The 17,732-nt window shown below is 43.3% G+C and overlaps 1 protein-coding gene across 12 annotated transcripts in view; it reads right to left on the reverse strand.

Annotated features, from left to right (window-relative positions):
* Positions 1-17,732, reverse strand: part of LOC133398128 (A-kinase anchor protein 13) — a 224,464-nt gene that overhangs the window by 143,541 nt on the left and 63,191 nt on the right. For 10 of the 12 annotated variants that reach the window (XR_009767767.1, XM_061669769.1, XM_061669778.1 and 7 more), the window contains exons 7-9: positions 14,433-14,625; positions 13,034-14,309; positions 7,832-7,908 (exon numbers count right to left, since the gene is read on the reverse strand). Coding sequence is in view for 11 of the 12 variants with exons in the window: in XM_061669769.1 (XP_061525753.1) it covers positions 7,832-7,908; positions 13,034-14,309; positions 14,433-14,625 (1,546 nt within the window). In the remaining variant the exon portion in view is untranslated. Of the gene's footprint in view, positions 1-7,831; positions 7,909-13,033; positions 14,310-14,432; positions 14,626-16,199; positions 16,407-17,732 lie in introns of those variants that run through there. The other 2 variants (XM_061669801.1, XM_061669758.1) reach the window with 2 other exon arrangements.

A 17,732-nucleotide genomic window follows, 5' to 3' on the forward strand; every position in this document is an offset into this window, starting at 1 on the left:
TCAAGGACCTCGCCGCCTCGGCCGCAGAGCTTACTGCAAGGTGGCGACGAAAGAGACCGCTCCACGAACAGGAGGCGAGCTGTCCGGAACCTCGGCGAGCACAGTTTCTACAGCCTAGTCTGCCACGCGCAGCTCAGCAGAAAATGTAAAATCCTCTTTTGAGCCTTGCATACAGCTGCATACATCAGTAATGGCGGCTCTGTGCATGCATAAAGTAAACGAAACTACAGACACTACAGATGTCAACCAATCAGCATTTCTCAGCACAGGCCGCCCCCTCAAGAGTTCCTGGGAGTCAAGAGTTCCTGCTAGAAGACCCTGGGGGTGAGAAGGAATTAAAATAATCGTCAGGGAACCTTCTGTTCCCTTTTTTTTCAGTAGGAACACAAGGGGAACTAAATTGGTCACGCATTAGCTGACCCCACCGCCAGTTGAGTGATCTCACTAGCTCGTTAGCTTGCGGGCTAACAAACTTAACCAGCATTGGGGCCGTACAGTATGCCATCATCAGCTTTGTGCGCCGCGCATGGGTCCCCACATCATAGACGTAGTAGCCCAAATAACAAAAAGACATAACAATTCAGGGAAGATGCATTTTTTCGGGTTGTAGGCATAACTTGATGGTTAACTGCATGCTGCAGTGGTAATAAGGAGCCAAATTATTACTAAAGAACTGACAATTCTTGGTTGACAATTGTGCCAAATAACCATTGACTGAATGACGACATTCAATACTTATATACTGGGAGACGGCCAACAAATGCCAAAAAGCCTGAGTGCGTACTTGGGCTTGTTTTTAACCCCGGCCAAAAAATCCGGACAACTGAAATGGCGAAAATGGTGTACATCTCCAAAATTACGTACTAAATTGTTCTCAGTCTTTGCAAATTTTCAGTACTCATCTTCACACATATTTAATATATTTAGAAAAATTATGTATTCCTAAATCTATTGAGGAAATTAATTCATAGGCTCTTTAATAGTTGTATCCGAGTACCCTTGATGTGGATCAGCACGACATCATCGGCAAATAAAGGACGTCCCAGGCTGACCCAACTAAACCCCATGAACCTAGAATTTATACCAATAAAAAACATTACAAAAAGAAACTACTACTCTGATGTACCTTGGTTAAGTAGATAAATCGATACAATTTGAAGGCGTTGATTTGGCAGAATGGTGTTTCATCAGTCAATACAGGCTGGAGGTACAAAAAAAATTAACAGCTGCCACACTTATTTGTCGCAATGATTTTTACGCTTTTATGTAGCGGTTCGATATGCTCACACTCGTTTAAGTTTCATGAGATGCTGTTGCGCGATGCAATTTGCATATTTCAACATAGCACGTGACTGTAATTCAATGTGTTGCTCCAGCAACATGTTACTGTATAATAAATTAGTGTACGCAAGTACAATTAAATGATCTGCCGTCTAATTGCGTGCACATTTTTGTCATAGCTCTCCGGCTGCTTTGATCGATTGATAGCGTTGTGACATAATGTGTAGGGGGGAAAAAAACAGCATGCTTGTTCCACTGCGCCTTCACTGTGAGATCATGCAACTCAGTCAACACTCTAGCCCCCTACTGCAGTGTGTACAGCCTCAGTGAAAATATAGCACATTTAAACAGGACCAAACAGCATGAAGCGAGTGAAGGGCTTACGAGGCAAGACTGCCCTCTGTTGGCAAGTGCCGCTTATAAGCGTGGAGAGGAAACATCTGGCTTTCGGGAAAAAAAAAAAACACCAATGTGAAACCGCAAGCCTGGAATATGCGGAAAGCCGCTCAGGCTTTCGGCTGCCTAGGAATCTGTCAGTCAGCAACATTTTGGGGAGAAGATGGCCTCCATGTGCTTGTGCATATATAAACTAAAGCAGGGGAGATCCTGTTGCACAGTTTAAACTCCATGTAAAAGTTCACTTTAAAAACGCACAAGATCAAAAATGAATGCCTGAGTCAAAAGGAAAATATGTCCTGGGGGCTACAAATCTGTCGCTGGCACCTCAAAGTGCATGTAAGCAAATTCTGCCTCATTACTCTCGTCGTCTTTCACAAGATTTCCTCCTGACTTGCTAAGTGACATTTATCCCTGCCTGCACGACCGTGCCTGCCAAAGACAAAATCACCAAAGTTCAGTTTGATGCAGCAGAATAATACGCTGCTGCACGGCAGCAAATTCCTATTAAGCGTGACTTTTCTTTGATTTGACATATTTACGATGGCGGGAACAGAGGGCTGAGTATAAAGTGAGCCCTCACCTATTCGTGGTTCCCTATTCACAAATTCACCTAATCATGTTTTTATCTGTGAAACCGATCCTCGGCTATTCAATGAAAAACTCACCTATTCCCATTTTTGTGTGCTTTATGTAACACCCTCATGCCACAAGATGGCATCAAAGAATAAAAACATTGGAAGGTGGTAATTGGTGTCAAAGTACATTGAAGAGATGTATTTCAACTGAGAGACAAGTGTTGTATATCGGGGAGGAGCAAAGTTTGGCCTGTGTTGTTAGTGGAAGTTACAGTCTTCCAGTGCATTTTTTCAAAATCAAATACTCTTCAAGCCATTTATTTTGAAAGGTAATGGTGATTAAATAGCGATGCTTGCGGTCACTGTCGCCAAAATGTGCCTGAGCACTCAAGGCCGCACAGGACCCACCTAACAAAATCCTCATCCTCTCTTTTATTTCACCCACATCACAGAGATGAGGCTCTGGGGGATTGTGAGTAGAGGGCAAACAAGGCAACACTAGGTGAATTCTGCTTCACGATGATAGTAAGACCCCACAACGAATGATCCAAACTTTTGGTGTATACAGTAGCTGCCTGTTAATGGCAGGAAAAAGTTCAATTGTGAAGCTCAACGGAGGAGACTGATCAGCACAAAGTAGCTGTAACATTTGCACAACCAACATTGTCCCAGATGATCGCACTACTCGTCACTTTAAACCGCATACACTCCTTGAAGTCTCAGCGCCCTTTGCACAATGGTCATTGCACCGGACTATTGCAATATTAGTCGTTCGAACTGCTCTAAGTGCTACAGGACTCTGCATCTTTTTGCACAATTGTTTTTTGTCAATGTCTTTATGTCCCCAAAGTGTTCTGTAAATTGACTGTCTGTTGTACTAGAGCGGCTCCAACTACCGGAGACAAATTCCTTGTGTGTTTTGGACATACTTGGCAAATAAAGATGATTCTGATTCTGATTCTGATTCTGATGTGGTTACGTCATCAACGTGAGCAAAGGTGGCATAATTGGAGCTAAGGTTTCTATAAATTATGACTACTGTCAGATTTGTGGCCAGTTCATACAAAGGTGATGAGTATGTGTACAACTATAACGTGACTTCATTCAGGGTGGTTGCTTGTCAAGGATAAGTTTTGCTCAGTGATTTCAGCACTGTGAGACATCACCAGTGTACCAGCATTATGTCTGCAAGCGGCTACATTATAAGTCAAGTACTGTAGGTGAAAACATTTTATTGCGACCGGCAAATTTTGTCAAAACTTTTTATTAAGTTAATAATTGTATTTCTTATCAAGGTGTCTTCATTTTCATTTTAGTTGAGTTAGTCTGGTCTAAGCTCTTCAACGAATAGCCACGACACGGACCTATTGTGATGTTGCATCCTATAATGCTAGCTGGTTACAAGAAATGCTAAGAAGTAAAAATTCTAAGTTTAAACTGAACTCCAGTGTCCCCATCCTGTTTGCAGTCTCTGAAACTGTGTGAAGTACCATCCTTTTTCAAACGCTCCACCATCATTCCAGTCACCAAGAAACCTGCAATGACTACAGGCCTGTCGCCTTGACATATGTGGTCATGAAGTCCTTTGAAAGTCTTGTGCTGGACCACCTCAAAAGCGTCACAGGTACCCTGCTGGACCCCCTGCAGTTTGCCTACCGAGCGAACAGCTCTGCAGATGATGCAGTCAACATGGGACTGCACTTCATCCTAGAACACCTCGACAGTGCAGGGACCTACGTGAGGATCCTGTTCGTGGACTTCAGCTCAGCGTTCAACACCATCATCCCTGAACTCCTTTCCTCCAAGCTTCTCCAACTCAGCATCTCGCCTGCCATCTGCCAGTGGATTTACAGCTTCCTGACGGGCAGGACACAGCAGGTGAGGCTGGGGGAGACCACCTCATCCACACACAGCATCAGCACTAGGGCACCCCAAGGTTGTGTCCACTCTCCACTGCTCTTCACAAACGACTGCACCTCTACGCACCCGGCTGTCAAACTCCTGAAGTTTGCAGATGACACTACTGTCATCGGCCTCATCAAAGATGGTGACGAGTCTGCATATCGACAGGAAGTGAAACGGCTGGTGATGTGGTGCGGCCGACACAACCTGGAGCTGAACACGCTAAAGACTTTAGAGATGATCGTGGACTTCAGGAGGCATCCTTCGCAACAGCTGCCCTTCACGCTGTCCAGCTGCCTTGTGTCAACCGTCGAGACCTTCAAGTTCCTGGGAATTACAGTCTCTCAGGACCTGAAGTGGGCGATCAACATCAACTCCGTCCTCAAAAAGGCCCAGCAGAGGATGTACTTCCTGTGGCTTCTGAGGAAGCATGGCCTGCCACGGGAGCTGCTGAGGCAGTTCTACACAGCAGTCATCGAATCAGTCCTGCGTTCTTCCATCACAGTCTGGTTTGGTGCTGCTACAAAAAAGGAAAAACTCCGACTGCAACGGACAATCAAAACTGCTGAAAAGATTTTCAGTACCCCCCTACCCACCCTTGAGGACTTGCACGCTGCCAGAACTGATACAAGAGCGTGCAAAATCCTCTCGGAACCTCCACATCCCGGTCACCGGCTCTTCCAGCTCCTTCCCTCAGGTAGGCGCTACCGATCAATGCCAACTAGAACTAGCAGACATTCCAACAGCTTCTTCCCTCTTGCAATCAACTTCTTAAACAGCTAACCAACAAATCCTTTGCAAGATGCTGCTAATTTTTTTGTCTTGAGTTTGTTGTCACATTTCTGTCGGGCCAATTATATATTACTCGTACACTCACTGCAGTTGTCTCGCCACGCTTCACTATTTGCATATCTGTTGTTGACAAATACTGGCCACTCATGTCAGAGTAGCATCTGCCCCTTTATCTATGCCTCGGCTGTGCCTAGAAATTCTGTCTATAAAAGTTATGAACAGAATCGGTGACAAAGGGCAGCCTTGCTGGAGTCCAATCCTCACCGGAAACGAGTCGACTTACTGCCAGCAATGCGGACCAAACTCTGACACTGGTCGTATGGGGACCGAATAGCCCGTTTCAGGGGATTCGGTACCCAACACTCCCAAAGCACCCCCCACAGGACTCCCCGAGGGACACGGCCGAATGCCTTCTCCAAGTCCACAAAACACTTGGAGACTGGTTGGGCAAACTCCCATGCGCCCTCGAGGACAAGTTGAACTCAAAAAAGGAAAAACAATTGGTCATTCATTTTTAAGTCAGATGGCTTATTTCTTCTTTTGTATTCATAATTTCTCTAACTAAGCAAAAATATAATTTATGCGAATACCCGATTATTTGGTAAAGATTTTGGGAGGATACTTGAATACTAAAATATTCGATCTTTGTAGTCCTTATATATATATATATATATATATATATATATATATATATATATAAAATAAAATAAATCATACTAAAAAATAAATAAATTTAACTGAGAAGATGAGCGATCCAATCAGAGCAAAGTTTATTTTACATGTCGCATATTAATGCGAAATCCGGCTCTCTCAACTGCCAGGCATAAAAGAGCAACTGAAATAGCTTTAAAAAGGCTATCATGGGCTTTTCCTATCCACATTAACTTGCAAACATGGTAAATGAACATCAAAGACAGACCATTTTTAAAAAATGTTGATGGAAGGGCGCCTTTAAATTGATATGCTGAGTGATTATTCTTTGGTGAGGAGTGCATTAAGAGTTATTTTTCTTCCATGATCCAATTGGAAAATGGTCAGGGCAGACTATCATAAATGTTACACCTGTTAAATATTTATGATGGTGAAACAGAGGCTCAAGTGTGAGGAGGAAATTCTCAGGCTGTGACAACAGAAAATGTGTCCTGTTTTTGTGTCCTGATGACATTTTAAGATAATACAACCCCAATTCCAATGAAGTTGGGACGTTGTTAAACATAAATAAAAACTGAATACAATGATTTGCAAATCATGATCTACCTATATTTAATTGAATACAATACAAAGACAAGATATTTAATGTTCAAACTGATAAACTTGATTGTTTTTAGCAAAAAGTCATTAACTTTTAATTTTATGGCTGCAACACATTCCAAAAAAGCTGGGACAGGTGGGAAAAAAGACTGAAAAAGTTTAGGAATGCTCATCAAACACCTGTTTGGAAAATCCCACAGGCTAATTGGGAACAGGTGGGTGCCATGATTGGGTATAAAAGGAGCTACCCTGAATTGCTCGGTCATTCACAAGCAAAGATGGGGCGAGGTTCACCTCTTTGTGAACAAGTGCGTGAGAAAATAGTCGAACAGTTTAAGGACAATGTTCCTCAACGTACAATTGCAAGGAATTTAGGGATTTCATCATCTACGGTCCATAATATCATCAAAAGGTTCAGAGAATCTGAAGAAATCAGTGGATGTATGCGGCAAGGCCGAAAACCAACATTGAATGCCTGTCCCTCAGGTGGTACTGCATCAAAAACCGACATCACATGGGCTCAGGAACACTTCAAAAAACCAATGTCAGCTACATCCGTTAATGCAACTTGAAACGCTACTATGCAAAGCAAAAGCCATTTATCAACAACACCCAGAAACGCCGCCAGCTACTCTGAGCCCGAGCTCATCTGAGATAGGCTGATGCAAAGTGGAAAAATTTTCTGAGGTCTGACGAGTCCACATTTCAAATTGTTTTTGGAAATTGTGGATGTCGTGTCCTCCGGGCCAAAGAGGAAAAGAACCATCCGGACTGTTATGGACGCAAGGTTCAAAAGCCAGCATCTGTGATGGTATGGGGCTGTGTTAGTGCCAATGGCATGGGTAACTTACACATCTGTGAAAGCACCATTAATGCTGAAAGGTATATACAGGTTTTGGAGAAACATATGCTGCCATCCAAGCAACGTCTTTTTCATGGACCCCCCTGGTTATTTCAGCAAGACAATGCCAAACCACATTCTGCACCTGTTACAACAGTGTGGCTTTGTAGTAAAAGGGTACGGGTACGAGACTGGCCTGCCTGCAGTCCAGACACCGGACTGTTGAACAGCTGATGCTGTACATCAAGCAAGAATGGGAAATAATTCCACCTACAAAGCTTAAACAATTAGTGTCCTCAGTTCCCAAACGTGTGTGGAGTTTGCATGTTCTCCCCATGCCTGTGTGGGTTTTCTCCGGGCACTCTGGTTTCCTCCCACATCCCAAAAACATGCATGGTAGGTTAATTGAAGACTCTAAATTGCCCGTAGTTCTGAATGGGAATGCAAATAGTTGTTTCTTTATGAGCCCGGCGATTGGCTGGCAACCAGTTCAGGGTGTACCCCGCCTCCTGCCCGATGATAGCTGGGATAGGCTCCAGCACTCCTGCGAGCTTTGTGAGGATAAGCGGCTCAGACAATGGATGATTTTGAAATGCTGGTAAATATTTTAGCAAGAATCACAGAAATTGACACAAATAATTTGATTTTGCGGGACACATAAAAATTACCTGGCAGGCTGGATGTGGCCCCTGGGCCTTGCATTGTTTATGATGCTAATAATCACCATACACCACCAATGATAATAATAATAAGGATAACAACCAGGCACAACTCCACTGTGGGGACTTACCATGGAAGAGTTGGTCTCATCTCGTTCCTCTGCGGCACAGGTGGTCCCGGTGTGTTCCAACATGATCACCTTCACCGCTGGAGACCACGCACACACACACAGACACACGCACACACAGATGCACGCACACACACACACACACACACACACAAACACACACACACGTCAGGGTGGGTGTGATGACAAAGCGGAAGCATGCAGGAATCAATAAGTGAGACATTTTCATCCTGACTCCATACCGGTACACACATACTGCATGCGTGTGCAGGCACGCACACACACACATACTGGAGTTTGAGCAGCCTGGGGTGAAAAATAACTTTGTTGTTGTGATCTATGTCTTTATTTTATACAAAGAATTTTTTTTCATGTGACCCCCCAAAGCGTCTTTGTTTTATTCAGGGCTCGGGAACACGACCAAAATGAACGCACATATGACAAAAATTACATCTGGTGGCACTTGCATAAGTGCCTGTTCCAATGCTCCCTCTAATACAGTCTCACTATATAAAATATGGTGGTAGAAAGTCGACATCTTTTTCACTGCTTTCGTCAATCTTCTCCACCTACTCGATTGTTCTGAAGAGAGATTGCGGTGAAGAGATAGCGTAGTCTCATTATTATTAATGGCCATGCGTGTGGCCGTCTGCCGTCGGGCGAGGAGGAGCGGCCGACTCGGACGCAGATAGCACTGGTACCCACTCAGTTTCATAAGATATCGATCCGTCCCCTCCACTTTTTAAAAACCGCCTCTTCCTGAAGTCGGATCTCCAACTCAGCAAGGAAGACAAATTTTACAAGGCCGACATGGAATTCATACTATCTGCTTCTCATGTAAAACAGTAACTGTATACTGTAGTTACATGTTTTGTTGTACTTTTGTTAGGGTGGCAGCACTCAACTTTGGTCTTACATGTCGCCAGCTTTATAAATTCTGACTCTCAGGGAAACTGTTCACACTTTTAGCACATCGCATATCACTCCCCACAGTGTAAAACATTAGACAATTGCTCAACTTAAAACAAGGTAATTTGCAAAGTTATCTCTACTTGGCTGGATAATCTTGTGGCATGTACTCAACACGAGCTGAATTTAAATACCTTCAAAATAACAGAGGAAATAGTTACATCTTTTCTAATTTAAATTATTTATTTTGAGCCAACACCTAATTTTTTACAGCATGCGGCCAGCAGTGCAAAAGAGACTGTAGAGCCCTGCTTTGATTCCTGAAGGCTGAACTTTGGCTTTGGGGCGACTGCAATGTGTTTCAGGAAAATTTATGTGAGAATGTCATTACAAACCACTTTTGGCTCCAGACGCTTCATTACACACATCTAAATTGATCCCATATGAGAGTGGCATCAAAAACTTTAAATTAATGTCATATAAGGCATTAATAATTGCGGTAATATTAGAATTATTCTTTTTATTTAAACTGAAATGTAAAAATCAGCTCAATTCATTTCACTCAGTTCCTCCTCTCACTGCGACTTGGGTTTCTGTTAAGCCATTTCTAGAGCGGTAGTTGGCTGTATATTCAGTGACTGCTGATGCATGCTTAGACGAAACAGACGGCAGTCGTGACGGCAACGCCAGTGTGTAAATCCTGCAAGGGCCAGAATAAATTAGAAACTACAGTTAGGGGTCCCCGGTTTTTGACTGTGTTTCGTTCCTACGCCATAACCCAAATTTGTACGGAAGTCGGAACACTTCATCGTCTTGCACTATCAAAAACTATCAAATGGAAAACACCAAATGCGGCGGTAACAAGTGTGCCTTCTTTTGTCATATTACCACATATTTTTACAATGGGCTGTAGTCTGTCACTAACAAATGCTAATGCAAAAGTCATCCATCCATTTTCTGAGCCGCTTCTCCTCACTAGGGTCGCGGGCGTGCTGGAGCCTATCCCAGCTGTCATCGGGCAGGAGGCGGGGTACACCCTGAACTGGTTGCCAGTCAATCGCAGGGCACATACAAACAAACAACCATGCGCACTCACATTCACACCTACGGGCAATTTAGAGTCTCCAATGAATGCATGTTTTTGGGATGTGAGAGGAAACCGGAGTGCCTGGAGAAAACCCACGCAGGCACGGGGAGAACATGCAAACTCCACACATGCGGGGCCGGGGATTGAACTCAGGTCCTCAGAACTGTGAGGCTGACGCTCTAACGAGTCGTCCACCGTGCTGCCCATTCAATATCAATATACCGTAATTTCTTGTGTAATAATGCGCATTTTTTATACAAAGTTATAGGGGCAAATGGAAAAAAAAACTTTTACATTTGATAAATGTATGCCGCCATCTAGTGGTTATGAAATAGCTGTACACTTTCATTCCAAAATGCCACCGCCACCTAGAGGTTATGAAAAAGGTGTAGCCTACACTTTAATTCCAATATGACAGAGGTAGGTATGACTGCATATATGTACAGTTCATAAGTTTACATACCCTGGCAGAATTTGTGAAATATTGTTTTTCTTTAAATATGACTGAACAACAACCATCATTAATTTCTTCATGGTTAATGTTTTGTTGAATGATAATGCTTTTCTGAAATGCTTGACCGTTTAATTTGAATTCCATTAAAATAAAATTCAATGTGTTTCGCCTTGTCCTTCATGTTTTCTTTAAAGAATTGTACAATCTTACAAATTCTGCCTGGCTAATCAAACATATGAGCACATCTGTGTGTTTTCTAATTTACTAAATAAAAGTTGGGCTGTGAATTTCGAAATAAAAGCAAGTAAATTAAGGAAAATATTGTGTGTTCAAATAAAGTGCTTAACTTCATAATAATTATTTGAAAAAAACTAACAAAATACAGATAATACTTCATGTTTCATGGGTAGAAGCAAAATCATGCATTGTAAAAATGCATTATACATAGGTAGAAGTGTTATCCAGAATTTTGAGGTCAACTTTGGGGGTGCGTATTAGAAATGGGTGCGCATTATACACGAGAAATTACGGTATATCGCGATGGACGTGATCAATATCAAGAGAAAATATGTCATATGTAAATGTTTGATAGAAGAAAAAAAAACATGTCAGTGACGCCGCAAGGTATTCTGCTACAACAAAGGCTACAGGGCTTACCTCATTTCTCTTTTTGCCAGGTTGCTGTCGGTCAGATAGGTAAGATCAACCCTCAGCCTCTCGACCTATCACGGCCTCGCTAATCAAAAGTCATTCGTCTTTCTCTAACATCAAATTAATAGTAACGTACAGTAGTAATTCAATGTTTCGCCATCGTGTTTAAGAACTTATTTAAAAACAAAAAAGAACGCTGTGTAGTGAAATGGAAAAAAAATTGGCGTGACAGCGCGAGAAAAAAAAATTGTTGAATAGAGGGAAGGTAATGTCACTCGTTTGGCAGTGAATATGTATATATTTCTTTAAGTCAGACGAGTCATATGACTGATGCTGTCCGTAAACTATGCAGGATTATCGTCCCTACAAAGACGACTCATTTACTTTGCAATGTCAGCCGTTCTCATCCATTTGAGTACAACAGTGCCACAGGTAAGCCACAGGCATCAACATCCGACTAGTGTCAAACCAGCCACCACAATTGTTCATATTGCAATGCCCTCGCAAGTGGTCAAGGATGAAGGGGGTCACCAATGTAATTCCAGTCGCTTTATCGAACTAGCGGCAACACAGAACGTCACATACGAGCTGCAGCCAGCCAAATTTCACGCCATTCACGTTTTTAGACTCTCTTTTCCTTCGCTCCTGTCACACTACTCACCCCCACCCGTAACCTGAAAGCTGAACACTCATAATCACAGATATTACAATAACATACTAATAAAAAAAGAAAACTGGAGGGCATGATGCCCAATTCAGGTTTGTATTATTTTTTTTAAATCCATTCTTTTAATGTAGTCCTTCACATTTCAAAAATAGATGCGGCATCTACTCTGGACGAAACAAGTATGGTATCACACGCATACGCACAAAACAGAACACCATGTTGCGCATGCACACAAACACGAGGCACCGTGTTGATGGAAGTAAATATGGCCCCTTGCATAGGTCTCGTCATGACGCATTTGTGGCAATTTCAAGGATTTTGTGCAACTGGAGCCAGCCAACATTTTCTTATATTTATCAGTTGCAAAGTATCTTCTTTTGGCCACTGACTGTTTTCTGCTCCTTCGTCCGCCCTTGGATTAGTGTGTTTTTTCTAATTGTCACATTTGTCACATTTTGATGACTTATAGGTCGAATGAGAGGACCTTGCTCATCCATACTGGACTGACATTGGACACATATCCAATTTATATATTTATATCCATATATATATGAACGTATGGGTCGTATTTGAAAAAAAAATAAAAAAATCGGAATTGTACTGTTCACATTGACATGAAAAAGTCAGATACGTCACATTGGGCAAAAAAAAATAAAAAATACATCAAAATTGACCTGCAGTGTGAACACAACCTTAGGCAAATAAACTTAGATTAACAATATAAAATGTATATGTGAATGTTGATACAAGCTCTCGAATGGCAACGCTGTATGTTCTGTTGATCTTTGTTGACTGGACGGCGGCATAAAATTGTCGCAGGGCATCATTCAAAACATCAACGGTGAAGTGTTCAGTTCGTATTTGTCTGTTTTTGTGCCAGGCGTTTTAATCACTTATTTTTACGTTTTCTCCCCATTGATTTATTGCTGCTCAACTGCGAGTACATTTAAATCTTACCATGTTAACACTTGAGACGTTCGTAGGGTGTACATTATAAGTTGATAATGTACAGTGATAGAATTTTCTGAATCGAGTATTCACCAAGACCATAGTATAACACTTAGTGCTTTCACAGAGACATTGTAGTTGCGCTTCCAAGTGCCTAAAAAAGACACAGATCGATTTTCTCTTTTTTTTTTAAAGATATGCCTGGTATGTTATTTTTTTTGTCTTATCAAATGGAGCTGTTGCAAGAGTCTTGGAAACATGAATATTTTTCCATACAATTGTTTCCATTTTCCATACTTTTCCAGACCTGGAAATTTACAAAATCAAATTACATACTTTTCCATACTTGCGTAGGAACCGTATCTAAAGAACATGTTGCAATATAATAAAATGGTGCATGACATTTTTCTTTGATATCTTATGGCTGATTCAAATCGCTCTGTCCCTTCCATCATCATGACCTTAGTGGTGACTGCATCTAACACATACCTTTATTCAGGTCAGCGCTGTTGGGATTTCCGTCTTCCACCATCCTTGCTGAAGCATCTCTGCCTTGTGACAGGTCACTTTCAGAAGGTTCTAAAGCACCTGGCTCCTCGGGTGCCTCAGGATGCTCCTCCGTGTGGAAGTTGGGCTCCAAACCGGTGGCGGTTTCCTCTGAACTGGCAGCGGGTTCCACCGAAGTCCGCGAACATGTGCCGCTTTGGTCTTGCGTCATGCAGTCTTCTTCCTCCACATTGAAATCCTCAGTCGACTGCTGCTCTTCCAAGGGGGTACTTTCCTCGGTGGGGTGGAATATGTCTGTCGTGCAACTTCCGACTGACTGGAAACTGACGTCGTCGTCGCTGGACAGGCTGTGGGTTTGGCCCGAATCTGGATCAACGTCGGATTTGACTGTCTGTGAACACTCTGTCTTCTCTGGCGTTTCCTCTCCAGATGGTACAGCGATGTCAGCATCCTCCATCAAATTTAACTCAGAACAAGTCTCCCAACATGCAGTCTGCTGATCAAGGTCTTGCTGCCACTCTGACGTATGATCCCGACAAGCTGTTTCCTGGTTTTGTTCCGAGCTGTTTACATCTGGCAGTGGGTCCCCCTCTCCGGGAGGCGGAACATCTGATTCTAGGGTTACATCATCACTTCCACCCGGAGGTGGGAGGTCTTTGTGCACTAAAGCCGCATTCTGGGCTTCCTCCTCGGCTAAGGTCGGACCGTAACAAAGGCTGTGAGTCAAAGCCTTGCCATCCTGGTGAGACTCCTGGACTGCAGCGTCAGGAGACAGTGACTGGCCCATGACTAAACCTCCACTGCTCTCCTCCTCTGTGCTCTGAGACACTCTGTGTACTTCCTTGCCAGATAAGTCCTCTCCCTCTGTGGCCTCCCGTCCCTTTCCTCCTCTATCAGTTTCCTGCTCATCCCACCCTGCTAGTTGTTGAAGCCTTCCCACAAGCAGGGTGCTCCCCCCTTCTTGCCTTCCACACAAACTCAAGTTCTGTGCACTTTCGGGCTGTTTGCTTCCCTCTGCCCTCTTAAAATCAAGACACACCCAATCCTCGGGGGGGGCGAGGCCATGCTCCACAGGGTGTACTACAGACAGGCTCCAGTCTTCGTGGCCGCCATATCCGCAATTGTCACTACTGCCGATTACAACTGGGTTTTCCGGCGTGTTTGCTTGTGGGCAGCTCGTCGTCTCTGGCTCGACACCCTCGATGCACTCGGCAGCTGTGTGCAGACAATCTGAGTGCAGCTCCAGCACAGACACTCCCTGTGGGAAAAGTTGAGGTTAAGTGTGCCGTCAACTGCATTATTGCATAAGTTGTTCCGCCGCTTATTCAAACTACGCAGGAAGGTAAGACGTCAAGACAAACAATCAATTACCGTGACTCACCTTGGCGTGGAGATGACTCGTCAAATGCAGCAGCTGCTCCACGCTCTGGCCAAGGCTTGGCGGGTCGCAGCCCGGGTACACGCTTTGCGTCAGGGTGTGCAAGCCAGGGTGGCTGCAAACCACGCGGGCGTCCATCAGTACCGGCTGGACGTGCTGGGGCCCTCGGTCTGACTCGGCATCTGCCTCAACCCTGCTGCAGAATAAACACTTAGATCATCCTCCAAAGGAAGGAGCACAGCCCCGGTTGGCCCGTCGAGCACAGAGAGTTTTAACAGTGATGTCAGCTGATCCGCACCCCCCTACTTTTGCTGCCCTAATCCATTTACAGTGAGAGCAAAGAAAGTCATTGTCGTTGTTGACCAGTCTTTTTTTGGCTGCTTAGAAGATAGTGGGTCATGCAATGACAACACGGAAATTAAAACTGCAAGCGTGATAGATCACACCCCCATTTTCACACCAAATACTCAAAATGATTGTCAACATTTGATGCCATGCTTGGCCACATTAGACAGTGTAAGCAAAAATCTTTGCAATTTAGCATTGCCCATCTGTGTAGGACATAGGTGTCAAACTTAAGGCCCGAGGGCCAGATCCGGCCTGCCACATCATTTTATGTGGCCCGCGAAAGCAAATCATGCTCATCAAGTTCTGTGATTGTTGCTAAAATGTGTACCCAAATTTCAAATTTTCATAATAAACAATAATGTTGAGATATTGCATTTCTCTTTCATTTTTCCAAACCCATCTTCTCCAGTAACTTAAACAATACTTGAACAAACTATTATCCTTGTCTTTTGATTTCAAAACTAGTTATCCCTCAATGTGTTGTGTAATGGTAACAATATGATTTGGTGATTAAACATTTCACTGTTCTAACGGCCCTCTGAGGGAAATCATAAGTACAATGCAGCCCGAGACAAAAATGAGTTTGACACCCCTGGTCTAGGAGATCTGATTTTGATACGGGCACATTTCTGCAACTCCCCTTGTACTTTGTCTGCTATTTTTTGTTAGAAGCAGATATTTTGGGTTCGTACTTTGACAGTTTAATTTGGGGCATGGGTCCAAGAGACTTTTCTTGCATCCTGGTATAATAGACATGTCCACCCAATTTCATGGCAACTGGTGAAACTTTAGGAGGCTCTTCTGAGAGAGTTTTCAAAATGATCATCCAGCTTTGACGCAATGCTCTGCCCACATTTGACATCGGCAAAAAGGCTTTGCATTTTAATGTTGCCCATCTGTATGGGGTAACTGCTTCTGAGCCATTAGAAGTCCTTAAAAGTACAGACCTTGATATTCGCCAAATTTAGCTGGCCCCAAACCAAAACGGTCGACTTACAACTTTATGTCGATCGGTGAAACTGCTGTCAGGGACTAATTTTTCAACTTTCCGAGAATCTTCAAATTTTTGCATTGTCCATTTGACTTGGATACTTGCTTCCGATTGAGACACATTTTGTCAAATTACGAGCCCAAGTAATGCGAGTAAGTACGAGCCCAAAATGTTTGCTTTTTAAACAAAAATGGACAACTTCCTGTTCAATTTCGGGTCGGGTCTTTTAGACTTTTCATGCATCCTTTCATTTGCCTACCGAGCAAACAGGTCTGCGGATGATGCAGTCAACATGGGACTGCACTTCATCCTAGAACACCTCAACAGTGCAGGGACCTACGCGAGGATCGTGTTCGTGGACTTCAGCTCAGCGTTCAACACCATCATTCCTGAACTCCTTTCCACCAAGCTTCTCCAGCTCAGCGTCTCACCTGCCTTCTGCCAGTAGATTTACAGCTTCCTGACGGGCAGGACACAGCAGGTAAGGCTGGGGGAGACCACCTCATCCACACGCAGCATCAGCACTGGGGCGCCCCAAGTTATGTCCTCTCTCCGCTGCTCTTCTCTCGAAGGACTGAACGACTGCACCTCAACGCACCCGGCTGTCAAACTCTTGAAGTTTGCAGATGACACCACTGTCATCTGCCTCATCAAGGATGGTGACGAGTCTGCATATCGACAGGAAGTGGAGCGGCTGGAGCTGTGGTGCGGCCGACACAACCTGGAGCTGAACACGCTCAAGACTGTAGAGATGATCGTGGACTTCAGGAGGCATCCTTCGCCACAGCTGCCCCTCACGCTGTCCATCTTATTCCCTCTTGCAATCAACTTCTTAAACAGCAAACCAACAATTCCATTGCAACATGCTGCCAATTTTTTTGTCTTGAGTTTGTTGTCACATTTCTGTCGGGCCAATTATACATTACTCGTGCACTCACTGTAGTAGTCTCGCCAGGCTGCACTATTTGCATATCTGTTGTTGACCAATACTGGCCACTCATGCCAGATTAGCATCTGCCCCATTTGCACTCTGATTGAGGAGTATCTGCAACATTTGCACAATCAACATTGTCCCAGATTATCGCACTACTAGTCACTTTAAACTGCATACATTCCTTGAACTCTCGGCGCCCTTTGCACAATGGTCATTGCACCGGACTATTGCAACATTAGTCTTTCGAACTGCTCTAAGTGCTAGAGGACTTTTAGCACAATTTTCAAAAATGAATAAATAAATTTGTACCGGCATTACCAAATAACGATCAACCCTTTATTGCTCAGTGACTGTTTTTGTCAATGTCTTTATGTCTCAAAAGTGTTTTCTGTCAATTGACTGTCTGTTGTCGTACTAGAGCGGCTCCAACTACCGGAGACAAATTCCTTGTTTGTTTTTTGGACATACTTGGCAAATAAAGATGATTCTGATGATAAACAAAGCAAGCAAATTTAATTATATAGTGCATTCCATACACAAAGTAACTCAATGTGCTTTACATGATTAAGAGCATTTAAAGACAAAGAAAAACAACATCTTATAAACATTTAAAACAAAACAAATAAAATAAAAGTGCAATTAAAACAGCGCACAGAGCAAGAAATATCATTTAAAAGTGGAAATGCTCTAAAAAGCATGAGATAAAATGTGGTTTTAACCTGGACTTAAAACCATTCACACTTGGGGCTGATGTCACTTTTATTGGCAACTTATTTCATTTGTGTGCAGCATAATAGCTAAATGCTGTTTCACCATGTTTGCTTTGGACTCTGTGCTCCACTAGTTGACCTGCGTCTGTCGATCTCAGAGCCCTACTGGGTTTATACACATTAGCATTTCTTTCATGTATTCAGGACCTAAACCATTTAGTGATTTATAGACCAGTAGCAGAACTTTAAAATCAATTCTAAAGCTGACTGTAAGCACCTGTCAAGACTTTAGAATTGGAGTAATATGCTCTGACCTCTTT

This window comes from Phycodurus eques, chromosome 2 (genome assembly GCF_024500275.1).
Source record: "Phycodurus eques isolate BA_2022a chromosome 2, UOR_Pequ_1.1, whole genome shotgun sequence".
In the NCBI taxonomy this organism is placed as follows: Eukaryota; Metazoa; Chordata; class Actinopteri; order Syngnathiformes; family Syngnathidae; genus Phycodurus; species Phycodurus eques.